At 32.5% G+C, this 23,305-nt stretch overlaps 2 protein-coding genes across 3 annotated transcripts; one reads left to right on the forward strand and one right to left on the reverse strand.

The window, feature by feature from the left end:
- Nucleotides 1–1,304: 1,304 nt before the first annotated feature.
- On the reverse strand, nt 1,305–15,157 carry LOC144837723 (ELMO domain-containing protein 3-like). Of its 2 annotated transcripts, XM_078692957.1 has the most exons (13): nt 14,962–15,157; nt 12,886–13,057; nt 12,049–12,246; nt 11,746–11,799; nt 11,158–11,566; nt 10,544–10,558; nt 8,925–9,013; nt 7,638–7,761; nt 7,294–7,416; nt 6,666–6,796; nt 6,072–6,148; nt 5,529–5,656; nt 1,305–5,059 (listed from the first exon to the last, which is right to left on the reverse strand). In XM_078692957.1, the coding sequence occupies exons 1-13, from the start codon at nt 14,991–14,993 to the stop codon at nt 4,872–4,874; spliced, it is 1,740 nt and encodes a 579-aa protein (XP_078549083.1). In that variant the 5' UTR covers nt 14,994–15,157; the 3' UTR covers nt 1,305–4,871. The 2 variants fall into 2 exon arrangements, with proteins under 2 accessions (XP_078549083.1, XP_078549084.1); XM_078692958.1 differs by lacking the exon at nt 10,544–10,558.
- On the forward strand, nt 15,158–22,474 carry LOC144837727 (exosome complex component CSL4-like). Its single transcript, XM_078692962.1, has 6 exons — nt 15,158–15,281; nt 15,951–16,066; nt 16,626–16,697; nt 16,813–16,986; nt 19,968–20,049; nt 20,692–22,474. The coding sequence occupies exons 1-6, from the start codon at nt 15,245–15,247 to the stop codon at nt 20,799–20,801; spliced, it is 591 nt and encodes a 196-aa protein (XP_078549088.1). The 5' UTR covers nt 15,158–15,244; the 3' UTR covers nt 20,802–22,474.
- Nucleotides 22,475–23,305: the final 831 nt, after the last annotated feature.

Below are 23,305 nucleotides of genomic sequence, written 5' to 3' on the forward strand. Positions count from 1 at the left end.
ATTTGAATGAACAATTTTCTAATGTAAAGATTAACAACATCAAATTTAACAGTGTGGCGTGTTTACCGCGAATCTTCCCCATAATACACCTGCACAAACTCATTTGCATAACAACCCACGGCATACCAAACTTTAGCTGCAAGGTCCCCGGAAATGACATCTATTATTTTTTTTAACAACATATAATTATAAGAATCTTCAGTACAGAGCAAAGACAATTTTGAAAAATAGAGCTATATAGGTTCCCGCCCGGAAAAATGGCACTTTACATGATTTGAAATGATATGAAACAAACTATATAAGACTCACCAGGACAATAGAGCTTGTCTCCGGAAAGTGCACCTATTCATTGAAATATGAAATTAAATATTAAATCTCTAGTTTTTTAAACCAGAAACAACAGCAGAAACAAATCCGCCACTTACAGCTTGGTTTAACAGATACAAAGACAATTACAACAACTCAGTAACACTTAAATTACGACGAAACAGATACAGATTGGAAAATGTCGATATGGGGATGGGCCTGGACTAAACTATTATAAGATAAACATAATCTACTGATGTAGGCCTAACCATTTTAAAGAACATTGACTCTGCTAAAGGGAACACAAAGGATATTGTTGTTTCTTGAATTTATTAAAATTTAGTGACTTTATTTATACTGTGCTCCCCGGCAAATTGGGTTCAATTGAGCACAGTGTATTAACATACAAAAGGGTATTAAAATTCAGTGATTTTTTTCTATTTTATATCACTGTGCTCCACTGGTGCCAAATTGGGTCCACTTGAGCACAGTGTATTATTATATGAAAATATATTTAAATTAGTGATGTATTTCTATTTTATATCACTGTGCTCCACCGGTGCCAAATGTAAATAAAGTAAATAAAGGCATAAATGGCGCTCCGTAGAGAAGTAGAGAATGCTCCATCATCGAAATGACGCTCTGAATATACCTCCAAATACACATGTTTCAACATTTTTTAATAGCGCCCGCATTTTTTTTTAAAGATATTTTTCGGTACTGAATGAATTCCATTAAAATTGTTGGTTTTTGTAAATTCAACTTTTATAAATTTCAATTATTTTATTAATTAATAAAATTCCCCTGCGTACTTTGTAAATTACGGATTGTAAAGAGACGACTGGAAACAGAAGTAATAACAGTTTTTGTAATTTGATATGGGATGAATTGTTTAAAATAAACTTCATATTTTTAAATATGAAGTTTATTTAGACTAAATTTATGTCAGGAATTAAATAAATCCAATATAATTGCGAGACAATAATACAAAATAATGATTATTAGCCAGATATACATATTTATTAGTTATTTTCAACAAGTTGATTTGGATTTAGCTATAGACTATACCATGTATATGTAGAGTTAACCATTGAATCATATGCTATCATTAATTACCATTTGACAAATAATTGTAAAACACAAAGTTACACAAATTATGTTGAATACATTTCAAAGGGTCACTGTCAATGTCTCTCCTGAGATGTGCTAAATAAACATTGTTAAACAAAAATGTGGTGTTCATCTAAAATGCATATTTGTAAAGTATGTACTTAAAGTAAATAAATAACTTATAATTCATTATTTTTTTGAATATTTTTAAAATCAAACTTTTAATAGACCATTTTGCAGTTTTAATGAAGTTATTTCCCCAATGCTATAGGGGGAAAAATAAATAAAGATTTCACTTATAAAAACACAAAATAAACAGTTAAATTTAACCAAAAACCCATTTGACTAGTTTTTGCTTTGAATCACAGTTTTTTCTGGTAAATAATATTTTAATAATTATTTTTTCAGGGGACAATATTAAGGGGAGACTTTCCCTTGAAATGAACAAGGGGCAAGATGTGTTTTAACAATACAGTTAGCCTCTATTCAAGGGACACCCCTATTAAGGGGACACATTGTTGAGTCCTGAAAGTGTCCACATAGAGGCTCTACAGTAATCTATAATAGCAACCAATATTATCAACAAATTGTTATTTTAAGTAATTCATGTATTATTATTATTCTTGAATTTGTATTCCATTATATATATTATATTTTTCATATTTTAGGACTGTAAACTTGTCATACAAGTCTCTATTTAATGTTTCTTTTTAAGTAGTGCCATAATTTGCCATTTAAAAAAATAATTTAAAACAAGATTCCAGGTCAATTATTGGTGTTTGCCAAACATTTTATTCTTTTTATGAATATTAAATCAAATCTAGAATCTATACTAGGAGAGATGGCACATAACTTATTTATGATTTGATAGGTATACATAAAGATCTGTAATTTGTAGATAAAAAGCATTATACATTAGTCTTATTGCATATACTAAAAACAACACAAAATGATGGACGGATATCAAGTTTATGAAGTATATAAAATCTGTACATACAAGGTAAAACATAGAAGTTAAAACCAAGGCAATCAACAGGATGCTGAGCTCTGGAGATCAAAGGGTTTATCTGTGGTTGTGACATGATCAGCGATATCAGCCCCTTAACAGACACCGCACATGGGAATATGTACATAGTACAGTACTGTTGGTATTTGTCGCAGCCAGACATAAGATCAAAGGACTGTTACGAGTTGCTATCTTGGCAAGGCAAGCTCAGTGTCCTGATTGCCTTGTTAAAACATACTATACGACGGAATACAAAGTTAACAACATGCATTAGGACATCTAAATGATAACTACAATGAAAAGTAATATACAAATACAGGTAATGTTGGCAAGGTACAAAATGCATACAAAACATTACAAATAAATAGTTAATACTATTAAATACTATTACTTTTGACAAACAAGTATGATTACAAGGAAATTTACAAGTTCAAATTTTCTATTTGTTTCATACAAATATTTGCCATCACTTAATAATATTACTTATTTTTCTGACAGCATGGTTAAAATGAAAAATGTACTTAAAGTAAATTCGTTTTTTTCATTTATTTTAAACACAGTGGCTTATTTCTAAACGCTTTTTCTGGATCACTGCCGTTGAACATGAATAAGGTTTTTATTACAATTGCAAATGTTTACATACAATAACTTTTTTAAAATCGGAGGTACCTTTTTAAGGAAAATGAGGAATAGTATGGAGGGAATGCAGTATACAGTATAAAACAAGAATATGTTCTTTTCAAGGTGTATTTGTCTTAATCTAAAATTGTAAAGTAAAGGTAATATAAAAATTAAAATACATCAAATCTGAGCCTTAAGCTCTTTCTTTCTTTCTTTCTCTCTCTTTTGATGTTCTCAAATTGTGTCCAGACTGGTTTACACTAATGCTGCCATATCCAGATCGTGGAGTGTACAGAATATATCAACATTATTGTAAATTGAGATCTGATATTAACTTGTGTTCAGACATAATTAATCCATTAAAAGGATAATATAAATCCAAAGGCAAATTACTGAAGGAATTACAATGCTGTGAGTATCAATGGCTGAAAGTATTATATATAAACATATTAGCAACTCAGTCAAATATACCACTAAACAAATTAAATTATTTTACGCAACCGCACATCTAACACAAGATGTACACTTACATAGCTGGACATTGAATTCATATTAATAATTCAAAAAAAAATATAATTGACTGAAATACTAGTTATAAAATATTTACACCATAAAAATGTACTCAAAACGTCAGAATTTATAACAATTGCAGATGCAGTATCTGAATTTTCAATCCTTAAAAAAGTTGTAAATAAGTCTGAATAACCATTTTATACATGAATCCTTTATAGTAGAATATAGTTAAATAAATATTTAAAGTTGGTGTAAAATTTAAAAATAAGCAACAATTATCTTTTGTCATAATTGCAATAGAAATAATATACTTTTCTTTGGTTTGTCTTTAAAAATTCACATTGATCTTTGATAATTAGTACAAGATGTTTCGTTATATTAATTAAAATAAAATAGACAACATAGTAGTGTCCCATTCATTCATTAGAAATAGATTGTACAATATGTAAAAACACTTTCTTTTCGTAAATATATAAACATTTTTTTAAATACTTTTTTACATGATTGGTAACAATGCCTGCAGACTTACTATTTCTTTAATGAGAGTCCAGTAATCAATATGGATACACAGATGAGGCTATCGACAGAGTCGACTGTGTATAATCTATTCATTTCTATTGGTGTGGTCCACCATATGTACACATATGAATAGACCTGTGATGGACTAACCTATAGTCCACCCTCTTGTCCACTTCAACTGGTCAATCAATTTCAAGCCACAGAGCTCAACAAAAAATTTACTTGATGGTACTTTCTTCCTTTTGTTTTTCGGAGGAAATCTTTCCGCGCTTTACTTTTTTTGTGACTTTCATTATGTCTAAACTCAGTCTGTGTACATTCAAATCATCGTCGTTAATTTTCCTTTTGGTTTACACATTTCTTCCCATATTTGCTTTGCTTTCTGGGTCTACTCTGGTGCAGTATAACCAAGTAACAAACCTGTAATCAATCGGCCTCTCAAAGGTTACATGTGATGTTCCGCTGTTAGTTCTACTCTCTTTAACTTTAAAATTAGACCTACTGTCGTGTTGGTCTGACTTCTTAGTAGACACATATGTTTATGTTTTTTTTTTAGATATTTAAAAAAAACGCCGAAGTCTTTACTATTCTTTTCATAGATGTACAACATATATTAAGCTCTGTCTACACTATCAAATTCGTTTGACAAAAAAAGTGTTATGTGCTCAAATATTGTAGTGATATGACTTTATCATGTTCATATATGGGCACATCACATTTTTTGTCACATAAAGTTTGATAGTGTAGACATCAAAGTACCATTGGTTAGATTTGTCTCACTTTGACATCCGTTACGTCAAACATAATGCGCGTTGTTACAGTCAAGTTCGTCAATTCCTTTGAATGTTCTTTCAGCAGAAACATCTCTTGTCAAACTTCCGTTTCTTGATGTTTGCCCTCTTGCACCTTTTTTATGACCGCTGATATACTCTTCAAATTTCTTCATAAGAATTTTTGGATTTTTACTGGCGCAAGTTTCCAATTCTGACAGGAAAAAAAATATGTAATGAATAATGGATAGAAGTAAGCTCACCAAGCTACTGTATGTGCCATTAATTTTGCGGTGGTTTAATTTTCGCAAATTTCGCAATTGGGAAGCTTACCACAAAAAAAGGGGAAAAACCAAAGCAAATTTACACACTCTTATAACATATCGTCTACAGTCAGTACAGCAAACAATGATGCTTCGTTCGCAGTGGAAGGTTTGTGATACAAAAAAAAACATTAATTTACTAGTTAGTACAGTAGGCCTACTACTGTAATTCATAATTTAAAGTTCTTTAAACTAAAATGACGTCTGCGAAAACGTTGAGTGGTAAATCGTGAAAATAATAAATAATACCACATATAATATGTGGTATGGAAAACAAGTGCAGTCAGCCAGTTTTCCATAGCTACCCTATCACATCATTTGCTACTCAATCAATGTTCATATGATTTGAATTCATTTTACCTTTTAACACAAATCCAGAGTCTTTGATTGTCTTGTGTCCATGTTTCCACGTGGTGTACAAATGTAAAAATATACTGGCGTAGAATTCATTCACTACAGCTATTACTTGCTGTCTTTTATTGCATTCCCTTAAAATATAAATATGTATAAGGTATAAGGTATTTATTATCAGCCTAAGCTTAAAACAAGGCCCTCTACAGGCCCTCTACAGACCCACTGCAGTCAGTGCAGTGCAGATCAGCACAACTGGAGACGATCCCCTACTCTTTTTGAATAGTGTACGTAGTGTAAAACAAACAAATAGATAACTTAAGAACAATAAATCAGTACTGAAGTAATAAATTAATATTTCTTTAAATAAAGACATTTCTATCTTACAACAAAGATCACTCAGAATTTCTGAGGATACTTATCTAGAAAGGTAAAAAGAATCTCTAAGCTTCCATCCAAAAGAGAGTATTGCAATCTACTGTCACTTTTGCTAAACATGCTTGACCTTTAACCCTAGGGTCAAAAGTTAAAGACAAAAAACTACTATAATACCTTGATAACCTCTCATGTCGTAGAGTTTGCAATGCAATCCTAGTCATGTTGACAGACATGACACAAAATGGAAAGTTCTGAAAGAAATGTGTGTGTTGAAATAATAATAATGCTTGTCTAAAAAAGATGATCATTCTAGTGGCAATATTTTGAAATATTCATATTAACAATAATAAAGTGCTATCAATAAATAGTAGATACTTGACTGTCATACATAGAGACCCGGTGTTCAATTCCTGACAACTCCCAGTCTACTCAGCTGTAAATGAGTACCTGGTTGAAAATATTTGGGAGGATAGGGTGGTGGTAGGTAGCTACCATAAAACATAATGCCGAGGTTTAGTAAAATGAGCTCCTAACAGCTCATTCCTCTACGTTCAGAAATGAATACCGGACATTACCTTACCGATAAATATACCTGGACAAATAGAATCCATTGTACTACAATGTACCATAGAACCCCTACATAAGGGGACACTTTTGGTTTCGTTTTAATATGGGTGTGTAATAGGGATTATACAAAGTATTGAAACATATGTTGCTCCTTCACAGGAAAGTGTTGTCCAGTTGCCAGTTATACAGTATATTCTTTACCTGAGTTTCGTGTTGTGAAATTTTGTAGATGTCCTTTGCTAGTTGGAATGTGTTGTTGTCCATTACAAAATATAGAAGTGTCATCAAGGCCAGGAATCCACATGCTCTAAGGTCTGTTGTTGGATCATTACCTGAAGTAAACAAGAAAACATAATGAGAAATGTTGAAATTAAAGTGTAAAATTTTATAAGTATATCCACAAATGCGTTTGTCAATATTCAAAATAAACTTGAGGTGAACTGTGCACTTAAGTCTGTATGCTAAATGAGAAAAAATCCTATTTTTGTGCGACTTCTAGATCATTTTATGTTTCTTTATCATTGCATTATTTTGAGACTTGGAAATTATTTTTTTAATGAAATCATCAAATCTATATAACATTCTGATTCAATACAGTTTGGTAGCAGAAGTGGGGAATCGCAACCCGAGGGAGGACCAGAGTTTTCCTTAGATTACGAATCTGTAAGGTAATCGGTCAAGGTAGGAAGCATTTTGTGAGATATAATACAATAGCTTCATAATCATGTATCTGGTTAATTGCATGTAAGGGAGACTGGATGGATTTCCGGGGTGAATACAAAATGTCGGACTCAGCAAGTTCTCACACATATTAATAAATATCACATACCTTGAAATCCTATTTGTTCCCAGTGACTTCCAAATCGAGGACAGTCTATTGTCGTTCCTGTGAGTTTCTTATAAATTGTTTGAAGCACCCTTCGATGTACCTCTACATTGTCATCAAATTGGTCTAAAAACAATTTTAAGAATAAAATAATTACAGAATTAGCCACTATATAGGATAGCAATAAGTAAATACAGACAGTCTATAACCAAATGAAATTTTTACAATGTCTGACTATAGAATTATTATGAATTATGTTCAAAATGACGTTTAGGTTATTAACCTCAGGTGCTCTGTTTAATGACAGCAAATTACATATATAACTTAATACTATGTATGGTACTCACATTGCGCTATGGCAAAAACTAAATCCCGTTCTTCCAGCAAGTTTCGGTTCATTTTTGGAGGACCAAAAAGGAAGTGACTAACAGCATCAAATCCACTTCTATCTACAGTGGTTTTAATTTTATACTAAGGTAGACAAAAAAAAATGAAGAATAATATCTGAAATACCAAACACCTGTACATATAATGCATGCTAAGAAATTTTTAGATTTTACTGATAAAACATGTTAGGGAATTAAATACACCAGGGTTCCCTTTTAAATACACCAGGGTTCCCTTTTAAATACACCAGGGTTCCCTTTTAAATACACCAGGGTTCCCTTTTAAATACACCAGGGTTCCCTTTTAAATACACCAGGGTTCCCTTTTAAATACACCAGGGTTCCCTTTTAAATACACCAGGGTTCCCTTTTAAATACACCAGGGTTCCCTTTTAAATACACCAGGGTTCCCTTTTAAATACACCAGGGTTCCCTTTTAAATACACCAGGGTTCCCTTTTAAATACACCAGGGTTCCCTTTTAAATACACCAGGGTTCCCTTTTAAATACACCAGGGTTCCCTTTTAAATACACCAGGGTTCCCTTTTAAATACACCAGGGTTCCCTTTTAAATACACCAGGGTTCCCTTTTAAATACACCAGGGTTCCCTTTTAAATACACCAGGGTTCCCTTTTAAATACACCAGGGTTCCCTTTTTATGGACTAAGAGCAGTTATTCCGTTTGGATCCCTCTACTTTCTTTGAGTAATTATGTACTTTTTTTAACTTGCCGAATAAAATATTTTTTATAAATCTGATTTAGTAAATAAAGGATATATCATAATAGGGTAAGGTGAGTCCCATATTGTACTAAAAGTCCAGTTCCTTTCCACGCTTTATCCGCCCTCAACTAGGTGCTCATTTACAGCCAAGTGAAAGTGGAAGATGTTCTTAATAATTTAATAATATTTCATTCATTAATAACCTGGTCATTTTTGTATCAAACATGAATGGAAACATACTCCAATAAGTTGTGCTTTGACACCTGGGTGAAGAGAGGCAAACGTAAGTAAAGTGTTACTTATCAGGAATTGAACCCAGGCCTTCCTGTATGGTAAGATACTGTTAATACTCTGTCTACACTATCAAACTACAGTATCTAGCTGTTTGAGTGTGCTGTGCTCAAATATGGTAGTTATATGACATCATATCATGTTTTATGGGCACATCACATTTTAGTTTGATTTGACATATAGTTTGATATTAGACAGAGCTTTAAAGTTACACATGATATGACAGATCATTACCTTGTAGATCTCCATATTGCACTGTTGGAAATATGCTAATGCTTCATTGAATGATATCAGTGGAGTTTTATTGACACTTGATAGTTTACCTGAAAAATAAAATGCAAATTTCATCAATACTAGGGTAACAATCAGTAATACCATATATCATATGTGGTCTACACTATCATTATCAAACTAGTTTTACAAAAAAAAGTGTGCTGTTCCCAAATATGGTAGTGATATGCCCAAATATGGTAGTGATATGAAATCATCATGTCCATTTATGGGCACATCACATTTTTTTGTCAGATAAAGTTTGATAGTGTAGACAGAGCTTAAGTAAGCTTTGATACCGATTTAGGCATGTTGCTAGATACAGTAACTGGCAATAGTTATTGGGAGTGGAATTGCTTTTAATGGATTCACAAAAAACTTGCCATACAAGATTCATACACATGACCTCTATTGTTCAATTGACCTTATTCTTACAGCATGTTGACAACAAAACAAATTAATAAACTTTTCACCAAGGTTAATAAGCATTGCTTTTTTAGGATATACAGTAGGCCTATTGCCAGCTAAAAATAAATAACAAATATTTATAGCAATAAATTCAATAAAATTTAATATGAAAATTAGATAGGTGTGTATTAAATAAAATTTACCAAGATGTTATTAAAATTAAAATATGCATTTTATTTATTATATTACTTATATATATTATACAAAGATTTTGTACATTGTACGGGTGAGGTGGTGGGGAGGAGATATGTTTAAATTAGTTGACAATTAATGCATACAGGAATGAAGACATACAAACAACAATGTTATCGTGCACTGTGAAATATAACATGGTAAACAATTAGAAAACAAAAAAAGAAAAAGTCATCATTTAGTGAAAAAGAAAATAGAATACCATAAAGACAAAATAGACAAGAAACATTAAAACAAATTCTACAGATGACAAAAAAAAGTAAATAAATGAACTCAATGTGTGCATAAAGTTCAAAGTGTTGTGTTATCAAAACAGGACAGTACATTTGTACACAACTAAACCAACTAAAAACCCAACAAAAAATTGATGAAAACAGTTACAGTTAAGTGTACAACAAGGTGTAACATTGAATGCAATTATCAACATGCTATATAAGTACCAACATTTTACAGTAGAATCCCCACTTTGGGGGGACACACCCCTACTAAAACTTGGTTCCAACTAGGACGCAACAAAATCCCAACGCAAGCACATTGACCAATCAAAAGAGATGCATTATTCGAACTGTCACTTGTAATTGGTCAATTCGCTTGCGTTGCGGCCTAGTGAGAACTAAAAACTTCTCTGTGATACGAAACAGGTGCAATTTAATTATGCTTTAACACTAAGGCCATGGCCAACTTCCATGCAGGGGACACTTCTATTAAGAGGACAGTACACTTGAGTCCTGCTGAACGTGTCCCCTCAGTTGGACTTCTACTGTATTTAATATCTTAAATAAATACTTTACTTCATTTGGTTGTTTATTAAGATTACTTTAAATAAATAAATAAATAAAAAATAAATATAACAAATTGATTATAAAATACTAAGTACTAAAATAAAAACATAACACACAGCAACCACTGAAAGAAAACCATACCTTCAATGTGTTCTCCTGAAAGCAATAAGGAAAAGAAAAACCAACAGATTTTAATTTCAATCAATTTTTTCAAAATTAAAAAAAGTTCTGTCTACACTATCAAAAAGTGTAACTGTGATGTGCCCAAATATGGTAGCGATATACCCAAATATGTTAGTGGTATGACATCATCATGTCCATATGAGCACATAAAGTTTGAGCTTAAGAGTAGTACTATAAAACAAAAAGGAATTTTTTTCTATGCCATCCATTTTCATTTTTTTATTTCTATGGCACTTTTAACAAAGCACCTTACACCACAAAAACAATACATAAACATGGATAGAATTATGTTTAATTGAGCAACACAACCATTTTTATGTCTAATTTAGGATTGTGAACATCCTTAAGTTGCCACAAAATGTCTAATTTAGGATTGTGAACATCCTTAAGTTGCCACAAAATGTCTAATTTAGGATTGTGAACATCCTTAAGTTGCCACAAAATGGTTTCCCTGAAATGGTGGTTTGAAGAATGCATTTTAAAAAGTTAGCCTTGAAGAAATTGAATCATAGAAATACATTTTGTAGTCATTTATTTACAGTAAAATAAGGTGGTTTGTAGGCATTTCTTACCAGGTTGTATTGTGTCAACAGCATCCCAGTCAGCCTGGGCCTGTAAGAGACTATCCTTCAAATCACTATTCTCTGGTCTTCTTTCCCCCGCTGTCCGCCTTACAAAATCCCATTCATCATGCCCCGAGTACTGTTTAGACTGATATGGTGGAGACTTCTGCCTAAGGTATGATCTTTCACCTGGACTTTGGTTTAAGTCAGTGATGTGTAGGGGCTCTGCATGTCCCGATGTTTTCGGCACTCGACTATAAGGCAAGGATCTTGAATGTTGGCTGTATGTTCCTGAATTAGGAGGAATATTTTGGGATGGAGTCCTTTGGCTGGGTAATTGATGGTTAGGATTCTTCTTTGAGCTCTTTGGTGTGTGATATGGAGGCTGGTACGCATCATTGTCAGGACGATGGGAATTCTGTGGGAGTGAAATTAGAAAAAGGATGTGATAAGTCAAAACTGTACTCTCTAATCACATTTAAGTGAGATATCAAGTATCAGTTAAGTCAGTCAGTCAAAGGTGTTGTGGTAAACATACAGTAGAGGATTAAATCATTTTATGTCACCATTCTAAGTATATGGCACAATTACACTTACTTTTAGTCCGTTGCTTCCAATGTCATGATTATTATGGGCTTCAAATGGTGGTACCTGAAAGAAAAGTATAATAACACATCTGATTGTATTCTTGCATTACGCATCACTTCATATGGATTTAGTCGTACCTAACAGAAAAGTGATATGGTTGTGGGGTGGGGGTGGTTTGCATTGAAATCCTCTGTTACAGGCTTGTACTGTTAATGTATTATTCACAGTAGTTGGTTTGTCAAAAACGGATAATAAGATGAGGTCATCATTATTGCCCGCTTGAGAACAGTAAATTACTTAATTTATACTTACATCCCTAATAATAGCTGCTTCATTTTGTGAATTTCGTTTACGGTGACCACAATCAGAATTTTCTGACTGAGATCGAGAGTATAGAGGCCGTGTCTGAATGCCGTATGTTGAAGAAGATTGTTGCGATTTCTGAAATGTGAATTGGTTTTCAATTGTTGCTTTCTTTGACTGTGATGGAGCCAATTCCCAGATGTCATCCTAATAAAAAAAATATTATTAAAAAAACAAAAAAAAATTGCCTTGTTTTGTTTTCCATGATGTATCACATGACCACACCATAGTGTACAGATTGACTTTTCGACATGATAGCTGCATAGCGCGTCATAAAAACAGAAGGTCGCTAAATGCTAGATAGCAAACTATTCAACCTTTTACATACATGAATGCACAATTTTAGTTTGCTTCAAACAAATTCATAAACCTCCTAATATTTATGTATGGACCTATAAATTAGGTCTATGGTTTATAAATGTCCCATTGAACTTTAATCGTTGTGAAAACAAAAGGATTGCTAAATGCTAGAGAGCAAACTTTTCAGATTTTTATTTTAGATTATGCTTCTGACATTATTCACATTAAATGTATTTTATAAGTATTGTAAATGTTTTCTTGTATGAATTTTAAAAAGAAACACGTCTTTACAAATCCTAAAGCACAAAAAAATGTGATGTCTATATATATGGACATGATGTCATATCACTACCATATTTGGGCACTACCTTTTTTGGGCACGTCACTACCATATTTGGGCAAATCACACTTTTTTGTCTAGTCACACTAGTTTGACAATCAAAAGCTCCTTATTTATTAAGTGAAAAACCTTAATATTTTACATACCTTTTGATACTTTGCAGTAGAAATTCTATACTGGTTAGAAACTGGCTTTGGACTTGGGGAGGCCGTAGAATATTTTGCATCAAATATGTCATCAAAGTCATCTAGATCTTCAGCGTGATCATCTGAGTTAAAAGCAAGTTCAAACTGGAACTCTCTTTCACTGTCCATACTTCTAAAGTAAACAAGTTTAAAGAAAGGCAATTAGTTTTGCTATCTATGCCATATTTTTATTTCTTTTCTTTTAATATTTTGTTATAATATCAATCCGTGCATCCTGGTATTTATAATGGGCTGCTTAAATTATTAATATCAGAATTGTTCACATTTTTAAACGTTTAAGACGAACACAATGATCGCAATATAGATCCATCAAATAGTATTTATTTTTACAGAAAATGTTGTTTGTGACGTTAAATGAGATCGACAAAAACGAAGTAAAGCGTCTTTAATAATAATACTAAATCTTGACTTTTACTCTACCCTATCTAAACTGAACCTACATACACTACATATTACTATGACTTAGTAGGTCTACTATCCCATGACCTGTCCTAGGCCTACTACTACTACTACTACTACTCTAGTACTACTAGCCACTTGCCGTTAGAGAACAGACTGATAGTCCTCACATGTACGTAAACATGTTAATTTTTACCCTAAATGAAAACATCCCTCTAGGAAAATGAGTAAAGACGATGATGAGTAAAGACAATGATGAGTGAAGACGATGATGAGTAAAGACAATGATGAGTGAAGACGATGATGAGTGAAGACGATGATGAGTGAAGACGATGATGAGTGAAGACGATGATGAGTGAAGACGATGATGAGTGAAGACGATGATGAGTGAAGACGATGATGAGTGAAGACGATGATGAGTGAAGACGATGATGAGTGAAGACGATGATGAGTAGAGACAATGATGAGTGAAGACGATGATGAGTGAAGACGATGATGAGTGAAGACGATGATGAGTGAAGACGATGATGAGTAAAGACAATGATGAGTGAAGACGATGATGAGTGAAGACAATGATGAGTGAAGACGATGATGAGTGAAGACGATGATGAGTGAAGACGATGATGAGTGAAGACGATGATGAGTGAAGACAATGATGAGTGAAGACGATGATGAGTGAAGACGATGATGAGTGAAGACGATGATGAGTGAAAACAATGATGAGTGAAAACAATGATGAGTGAAGACAATGATGAGTGAAGACAATGATGAGTGAAGACGATGATGAGTGAAGACAATGATGAGTGAAGACAATGATGAGTGAAGACGATGATGAGTGAAGACAATGATGAGTGAAGACAATGATGAGTGAAGACGATGATGAGTAAAGACAATGATGAGTGAAGACAATGATGAGTGAAGACGATGATGAGTGAAGACGATGATGAGAGAAGACGATGATGAGTGAAGACGATGATGAGTGAAGACGATGATGAGTCGATCCCACAACCCTTTAGCTGGAGCCATAGCCTCATCTCTACTACACCACAGAGCCATCCAGCTTGTCCGTCGGTTTTATTTTGTACATGAATGAATAAAACATATATTATACGTAAGCATTTTAACCGACTAATCAGAAATGGGTTGACAGCGTTCCTCCTGTGTACTCGTAAGTAATTGAATCCGGCCCTGATGAGATGGTTCGCCCGGGACGATTCGGCCCATTTCTTGGCTGAAACATCTCACTTTAGTCCAAACCAATGATTGTTATAATTATCATTAATTAATATAGCCTAGCCTGGTAGTACTAGGTATAGCCTAGGCTCTGCTAGGCCTAGCCTAGTTAGGCTATACCTACTTAGGCGTACTACTAGCTAGGCCTATGTAGGCTAGGCCTAGCTATCAGACTAGCTAGGCCCACCTATCTATATGGCTAGGTCTACTAGAGGCTAGCTAGTAGGCCTAGCAGCTAACTAGGCTAGGCCTAGAAAGAACAAAATATATATTGATCGCCATTAATTTATAAATATGTCTTTTCTTTAATTTAACCTCAACTACATGTAACCTAGACATGTCTTGTACCTTATACTATAGTAATTAAATAAAATGTTTACAAACCGGACTCGTCGGCTAGACGGATCTTCCGCCATGTTTTAATGCGGTTTTGAAGAAGAAGTCCACGCAAGTTGCCAAAATAAATTAAAATATTTAATTTATTAAAGCAAAAATGCTTTGATATATTTAACTAATATTTAATAACGTACTTGATAGTACTAAACTACAATTTGTTATTGCCGTATAACTATTAAAAATATGTAAAGGCCTAGTTGCTAAATTCTTTTCTATTTTAAGAAACTTGACCGGTCAATCACTTTCTAAATATAAAACAAAATTTTCAAAAATGACAGCAGAGGAACACGTGGTAATTTGTATTCCTGGTAATTGTAATTTTACAGCATTTACATACGAATTAATATTCTGAATGTATTTAAGAATGTATTAATATTATTAATTATTTATTTTTTAACAATTTTTGTATAAACCAAAATTATCTAGCCTACTTGCTTGATGAAGCCTTCATTGAATCATTGAAAGTACCTCCACTTCGCCACTCAGTCAGATAGTCGCATGGTCGTTTCGTCCCATGCTGTTTACCTAATTTATGAAAGTAGAATTGAATTACAGTGGTTGTAACAGCTTCGTGTTAATTTGTGTATTCTTTTCTAATAAGTTAATATTATTACAGTCTAGGACAGATTTTGATTATAATAATAAAATGTTTGTTTATCATATTAATGGATGTATTTTGTAACAATTTGTCAATTTGTATATAAATAATATTTAAGTTTGAAAAAAATGTGAAAGATAAGCTGTTTTTATACAGTCTTTTTTGGTTCATCCAAAATATTGTTGTAACAACTAGAGCCTAGGCCTATTTATTAATGATTATTGGCTTCAATCAAATTGCCTAAATCGTTTATTAACTGGCTAAACCTGTTGCACTGTCTAATTCAGAATTACATATACAGTGTAAGTACAGTTGTGTTCTTATTGCAATTGTCTGATTCCATTTCTGTAGTGTAACTAATAAATGTATTATTTTTCAGGGGAACGGCTTGGAAGCACAGAAGAGTATACTGCAGGAGAAGGTACATTTATCAGGCAAGGTTATGTATGCTCAAGTCGAGCAGGACATAAAATAGTTGAACCAGGAGAAAAAAGGGTGAGTCCAATAAAGGACAATGGGTTATACAGTAGTAACCCCTATTAAGGGACACCTTCGGGACCAAACAATTTCAATAATTGATCTTCACTCAAGAAATTAATAAGAATTTTAAAAAAATTACTAACCAACGTTTCACCAATTAAAATTTTCAAGCCAGAGCAAGTATCATAATTATTATGATATCCATTTTTGTATTAAGAACATTACAATATAATTTTCAATAAATAGGTGTCTTAAATGTTAAGTTGTCCCCTAATATGGGTTGAAGCAACCATTTGGCACGCTTAAAAGTTTCCCTGTCCCCTTAATAAGGGTGTCGTCTGAGTAGAGTGTTAAAAAATATGTTGCCCGATTTTTTTTTATTTAGAATCATCGATAAAAAAAACCCAATGTATTTTAATTTCTTATTTTATTTTATTCCAAATATTTATAATTTGCACCAATAAATTTCCTTATTTAGCCGCATGGTAACACAACTAAAACTGTTTTTGGCTGAGATATTAAAGTTTGCATGTGTATAAGAATTTAATTCAACTATATATTTTAATTTTTTTAGCCAAAAGTTCATATTTTATTGCCACAACAACAGAATGTTATTCCTGAAGTGAATTCTATAGTAACAGCAAAGGTAGAAACTAATATTATTTTTTTGGATTAATCAGGAAAAAATTGAAATAATACACACTCTTACAATAATTTGTGCTTGACATTTTGGTTGAACATATTTTATGTATCTTATTTAGGTAACAAATGTGAATCCAAAGTTCTGTCGCTGTGCTATTCTAAGCGTCGGAGATAAAAAGTTACAAACAACATTCCGTGGATTGATCAGAAAAGAAGACATACGAGCAACAGAGAAAGACCGAGTAGAAATGTATAAATCATTTAGGCCTGGTGATATCATTTTGGCAAAAGTGGTAGGAATTTGTTCATTCTAAATTAATTAACTTTTTTTTCTTATAGTATTTTAAATTACGTTTCTAATTTAAGATCACAAACTACATTTTCAAAGAAAAACGGTTAAAAATGTGAAAAATAAGTGGATTCCAATCATTTAAGCGGCCCGCTATAAATACCAGAGTGCATCACGCAGGTATTAATATTTTTGTTTTGTTTCGGTGATCCACTTTCGATCGATTGTGAAACAAATAGAAGAACCTTAACTTTTCAGTGAAAATACTGGGTCTTCCCCAATTGTAAAAGGAAGGACAATTGCAGTGAGACAACGTCAGACTAGGCCTATAGCTAGCATACAAACAATGTTCGTATGATACCGATTTTTACCAGCTAGGTCTACAAAACTTTGCCTACTAGCTAGGAACATTCGACACAAGCTACAGTACTTAGGTAGTGCATTGTTTTTCTCTTTTTATTATAATTAACCTTAGAACGTACATTTAAGACAAGGGAATACTGGTTCAATGTTTTTGAAGTTACATATATGCATTATTTTTACAAAGTGGCTAAGGAAATTTCCATGAAAGAATATTTTTTAAAAAATCTACATTTTTGACGAATAAAGTTTATCTATGTCTATGTTAATCACCTTTCTTTTAAAATCATGTTTCTATTAAAATATCCCAAAGAACGGTTATTGTAGAAATGCGTTATGGTAGCTGAGTTCTAAGAAACAAAGGTCGGATTACTGCCTACTTTTTATTACTATAATAAAAGTGGTTCTGTCAGGTAGATTTCATTTACAGACAGTTTATGATGATTGAGTATTCCACATTCATAAATTAAATATGTATTATATCCGAATAGGCCTAGTATTAGTAATGGACTCTTTAATATTTAATTTCATTAAGTACTCCATATTTTAAAATAATTATTATTTCTGACTTTCAAATAATAGGCTTATTTACTAGCTCCTCCGTGATTAATTGACTTAAATAGAACACGTTTTCAAATTAAGAAATAATTAATTTCTATCTTTTAGACAATAAATCTACTATGCTCTTCTTTATTTCAGTTGATTGATCATATTTTAACATAAATTAAAATTAATTATCTTTTGCTTTCAATTAGTTGGCCTTGTATTAGCTCCTCCCTTATTTAAGCTATCCTTGTATTAACATAAATGAAAATTAATTATCTTCTAACTTTCCTACAATAGGCGTATAGTACTACTTTACCTCCTTCTTTGTTTAAACCAGTATTAACATAAATGTTCATCTGACTTTCCAATATAGTGCCCTTTACTAGCTCCACCATTGCTTAAAGAGCTCCCCCCAAAAACATGAAAAATGAAGATTAATTAAATCAGACTTTAGACTTTATTTTGTAGTTTTAATAAAGTTAATCACTTACGTAGGAAAAAAAATTAATGTTTTCACTTATAAAATGACAAAATAAATGGTTAAAATCAACCAAAAATCAATTGGCTGTCAGCCAATTTGACTATTTATTGCTTTAAATTTACAGCTTTTTTAGGTAAATAAGTGTGGATAACTATTATGTGACATTAAAATAGCATATTCAACAACAACAATTGTAAGAATTATTTTTTCAGGGGGAAAATACATCTTTAAGTAGTCCGCATGTATTAACATAAAATTAATTATCTTTTAACTTTCTGACAATAGGTCTAGTATTAGTATCTCCATTATGTAAGTACTGTAGTCCTTGTATTAACCTAGAATTAATTATCTTCTGACTTCCCAACAATAGGCCTTGTACTTTCTCCCCTTGGTTGACCAGTCCACGTTTTAATTAACATAAATTAAAAAATAATTTTCTTTGACTTTCAAACAATAGTATTTAGCTCCTCCTCAATTTTGGTTGGTTAAACATCCACGTTTTACAGTTGTTGTCACGGCAAGCTGTGACACGGCAACAAGTACTGTATCTATGTAAAACCTGGTTTGTAACACATGTTCACACCAAGGTTATTTTTACACTAAAAGGTCAAGTAAATCAATAGATTTGTTTCCATCTGAATGAACATTAAATTACTGAGGCTTGGCTAAATTACATAGAGTACAGCGGCTTAGTAATCAGCCTAGAATACTGCTTTTATCCAGGTGGGGATTTCAACGTGACCTGCTACTGTATGCCATGTGTAGCCTAAAGATACAGAAGAATGTATAATGCATGGTTAATGTACAGAAAGGCAGGTGTATCTCAAAATTACAATAACAAATAAAAACCTAATTATTTTAGCATAGCATAAAAGAATTCTATTCCAACTAATGAGAAATATAAAGAGATACATTACTACCATGCTTGTAATATAGAGTGGAATTCAGAAATTATTTTTGAGCTACAGCACCCACTGTTGAATATTTAAATTCTTATTTTTTAATTTCATAAGGATTAGACCAAGTAAAAGGGAATTTTGAGAAAATTAGTAAATTGTTTTAATAACATAAAACTAACTCCAAATAACGAGAGGTAAGCCATGATTCAACGATGATCAAATAAAGATCGAAACAATGAATCATGGCTTGCCTTTCAATATTTGGAGTCAGTTTTATGTTATGTTATTAAAACATAATCAGTGCATCTATTGGTAAATTGTTTTGATTGTGTTCACTGAATTCCATTTAGACCCAGCCAGAATTGAACTTATGTGGAGTATCACCCATAACACTATTGTATTTAATGTTAATACATTAATGTTGTATTAAAACACATTTAAATCATCATCAGTTACACCTCTGTCTTGAGATATAATGTTTTCCACTATACCATTTTCCTCTATTATTTATTTTATTGTATTTTGTTAATTGCCCCATGAGGGATGAATAATAAAGATATATACTGATACATTTTCAATTCCTTTTTAACTTTCATATAGATGTTGATCTTCCTTTTTTCTGTTTAATTCATTCAGTGTAATTGAGTCTTTAACATGTCCATACCATTTAATTCATTTATTTTGATTTTTTTTTTCCAGCTTTCTCTGGGAGACTCGCAATCATACTTACTATCAACTGCAGCAAATGAGCTGGGAGTCGTACTAGCACACAGCGAAGCAGGTATATTTGTTGTTTAATTATTTATATATATACCTCTCATTCATTCATTATAACATTTCAAAGTAAACAAAATAACATTTTAAATATAAATATTTAAGAGGCAAAACCCAGAAAGTAATAACATTTGGAGGTTTCCCTCCAAAAAAACTTGTGACGGGTAGACAGTTAAAAAGTTGTAATCATATTGGAGTTTAAACAAACAGAAACAAAACAACCTTGCCTTGGGGTAAGGTGTGGGTATAATATGTATACGATATTTATGAACAACCAACAAAAGATACAGTAGTTACATTGAGGTCGGTCTATTCATAATTTGTTGTATTTCTGCCTTAGCATTGCCATGAAGAAATATACAGTATACACCGTATATGAGAATAGTCCTAGGAGGCCTGAGTATAAAGGCTCCGGGAAAATTAGGGGATGGGATTATTATCAAGCATGGGATTTATTCGCGAGAATGAGATTATACTTGGTCATATACAGTAACAGTAGCAAATCCAGGATTTTTATATGGGACCCAGGCTGGATGACACCCCATTGAATCCACCTACGAGTCATTTTACAGTATGCAGTTTGTTAGGAAGTTTGTTTTGGATTTTTTTTTTGTGTAAATTTTGTTTAAGGTTTTTTTTTAATTTGTAGGAGTAAATATGGTGCCAATTAGCTGGTGTGAGATGCAATGTCCAAAAAGTCTTGTCAAAGAATTCAGAAAAGTAGCCAAAGTACAAGCCGAGCATATTGTGGCATCATAAAGGCCAATTTACACAGACGAGCGTTAACAGTAACAAAAATATAGCATCCATGTTATTCCTTATGATCATTTACACAAAGCGCTGAGCGGAAGGACTGTTTCCGCTGAGGATAGATACAGATTGTACGTGGGACAAGCTATGCAGTTTTCCGCTTACCGTTACCGCCTTCTGTGTAAATTGGCCTTTACAAAGTGAGCTGAATCTTTTAAATAATAAGTGAACTCTAGTCTAAACTAAAATATTAACATTCACAAACAAAATATTGTGATCCAGATAATAAAATTACACAATTTTCTGACGTCATTGTATAATCTCTTTAAACAGTGAGTGTAACTGTAAGTAAAATGTACAAGTTTTATTTTATACCAAACAGTAAAAGTTATTTTTATCTAAGCAATGGGCTTTATAAACTTAGATTTAATAAAGAAATATCTTATAATAATTACCAGATGTTAATATTTACAGTACTTTGTTTTTTTGTGAATAATTGATGTTTCTTTAATTAGTGGTGGACAAACCAACCATCACACCTTACTACATGACTATCATGGTTTATAAACGTCTCATTATGTGTGGATTTACAACAAACTAAATGAATGTTGAGGAAATAACCTGCGACTTGCAGCCTACTATGATGAATTGCGCACTGGTTCTCCCTAAAGCCGATTTTTGTTTGCACGAATCAAAAGCATCCGTTTATACGCAACCCATGCATATTCATGTCTGCGTCCATTATTATAATTATAGTATACTTCAAATTCCTCCACACCTCTCTATTAAATTGGTGAACATACATTTATTGCTTCTGCTGTAAGAAAATAAACCATTTACTTTTACTACAGCTTTGCAGTATTAGTATCCCTATTTACAAAATGATTATAGAATGTCAGTACACAGTACCACCTGGTACTGACAGTGGAAAATACAGTTTGTGTCAATTGTTTGCAATACACTATAACATACTGTGCAGGTACAGTAATTAATTTTTGTAATATTTTATTTATGTTCAATTTATCAGATTAGTTTCATTTAGATGGTAGTGTGTGTAACACCGTATTTCATTAATTTGGCCTTTATTGAATATAGGGGTACATGCAACAAAAGATTACATTTAAATAATAATAACTTAACTTAACGCACGCAGTCTATCAATTTAGTCATGGTACATGCATTACATTGAACCACTAGCTGGAAATGTTGTTTCTAATAGCAAAAGTTGTTAAAAACAGTATTGTATGTTTATTATTATCATTGGTAAGGCATGAATACATTTGAATAGATCCAATCTCTATCCAATCCAATTTCTATTTTTCCAATGAATTCTTGTGACGACTGTATTGTGAACTACTTTAAATGTTATGCCTTTACACAACAATACGTGACCTTCTGAAAGAACATGCCAAAGTGTGTACACATACCCAGGGATAAGTGTCATTCATTTCACTCTTTCCTGATACCAAAGTTGCTACTTGTGTGTATTTGATCACTGTGCTTGCTCAAGGCAATGCTTAGCATTGTACATACAAACATTCTAAAATGATGGACTTTCTTAAGTGAAGGCTGTTGTGTAAACTGAGAGCTGTCAAATGCAGTATTTTAAAGAATGGAGGCCATGTTAAAAAAGTGTACACAGTAACAAATAAAATGGAGGTACTGTATATTGTCTCCCAAAACAGAATAAAATCTAACTTTGAATTTGTGTCAACAAAGTTATTCACTCTCAAACATATTTCACTTTAAGAAAAGACAAAACATCTGTCAAATGCAGTATTTTAAAGAATGGAGGCCATGTTAAAAAAGTGTACACAGTAACAAATAAAATGGAGGTACTGTATATTGTCTCCCAAAACAGAATAAAATCTAACTTTGAATTTGTGTCAACAAAGTTATTCACTCTCAAACATATTTCACTTTAAGAAAAGACAAAACATCTGTATTTTTTGTTTCACCTAGTCGCCTGAATAAATAATAGTTCATTCTTATCATAGAGAAATAAGTAATTTATTTCTCCATCTTCTTATATAGCGCATATAAGCAAACTCTCAATGCGCTGAACATTATTACCCCGGTCATTTCTTGGATAAAAACACGTATGAAAACATACTCCCATCATAATGCAGCTAGTATAGTAATCAGCGTTGTGTCTTGATCTAACCGGTACCCTTTTTATACACCTGGGTGAAGAGAGGAAAATGTGTCTTGCCTAAGGATATGGCGAGAGTTGGATTCGGACCACAATCTCACGATCAGTAGTCCAACACACTGCACCACACGCCCTCACGACCTATAGTGATCAAGTTTTTGCAGTTGCAGCTCATAAACTGTGGAACAATCTTCCTAATTCAATTCAAAATGTACAATCTACTAAACTTCTCAAAACCCTTTTAAAAACCCACCTGTAAATCAATCTGTTTTTTCTCCGATCTTTGTTCAAGCGCTTTCGGACAATGTGTAACAAAAAAATTGTATTGTTAAAAGCGCTATATAAATTTGACAACGTTAAA

Source organism: Antedon bifida, chromosome 3 (assembly GCF_963402885.1).
Source record: "Antedon bifida chromosome 3, ecAntBifi1.1, whole genome shotgun sequence".
NCBI lineage: Eukaryota > Metazoa > Echinodermata > Crinoidea > Comatulida > Antedonidae > Antedon > Antedon bifida.

Excerpts from the sequence above, each read along its gene's own strand:
- LOC144837723 (XM_078692957.1), bottom strand. The coding sequence starts at position 14,993 with ATGGCGGAAGATCCGTCTAGCCGACGAGTCCG. Across the intron at positions 13,058-14,961 it reads CCGTCTAGCCGACGAGTCCG|AAGTATGGACAGTGAAAGAG; the intron begins GTTTGTAAACAT and ends TGTTTACTTTAG. Across the intron at positions 7,762-8,924 it reads GCAATATGGAGATCTACAAG|TATAAAATTAAAACCACTGT; the intron begins GTAATGATCTGT and ends TGTCTACCTTAG.
- LOC144837727 (XM_078692962.1), top strand. The coding sequence starts at position 15,245 with ATGACAGCAGAGGAACACGTGGTAATTTGTATTCCTG. Across the intron at positions 16,698-16,812 it reads ATTCTATAGTAACAGCAAAG|GTAACAAATGTGAATCCAAA; the intron begins GTAGAAACTAAT and ends TATCTTATTTAG. Across the intron at positions 16,987-19,967 it reads ATATCATTTTGGCAAAAGTG|CTTTCTCTGGGAGACTCGCA; the intron begins GTAGGAATTTGT and ends TTTTTTTTCCAG.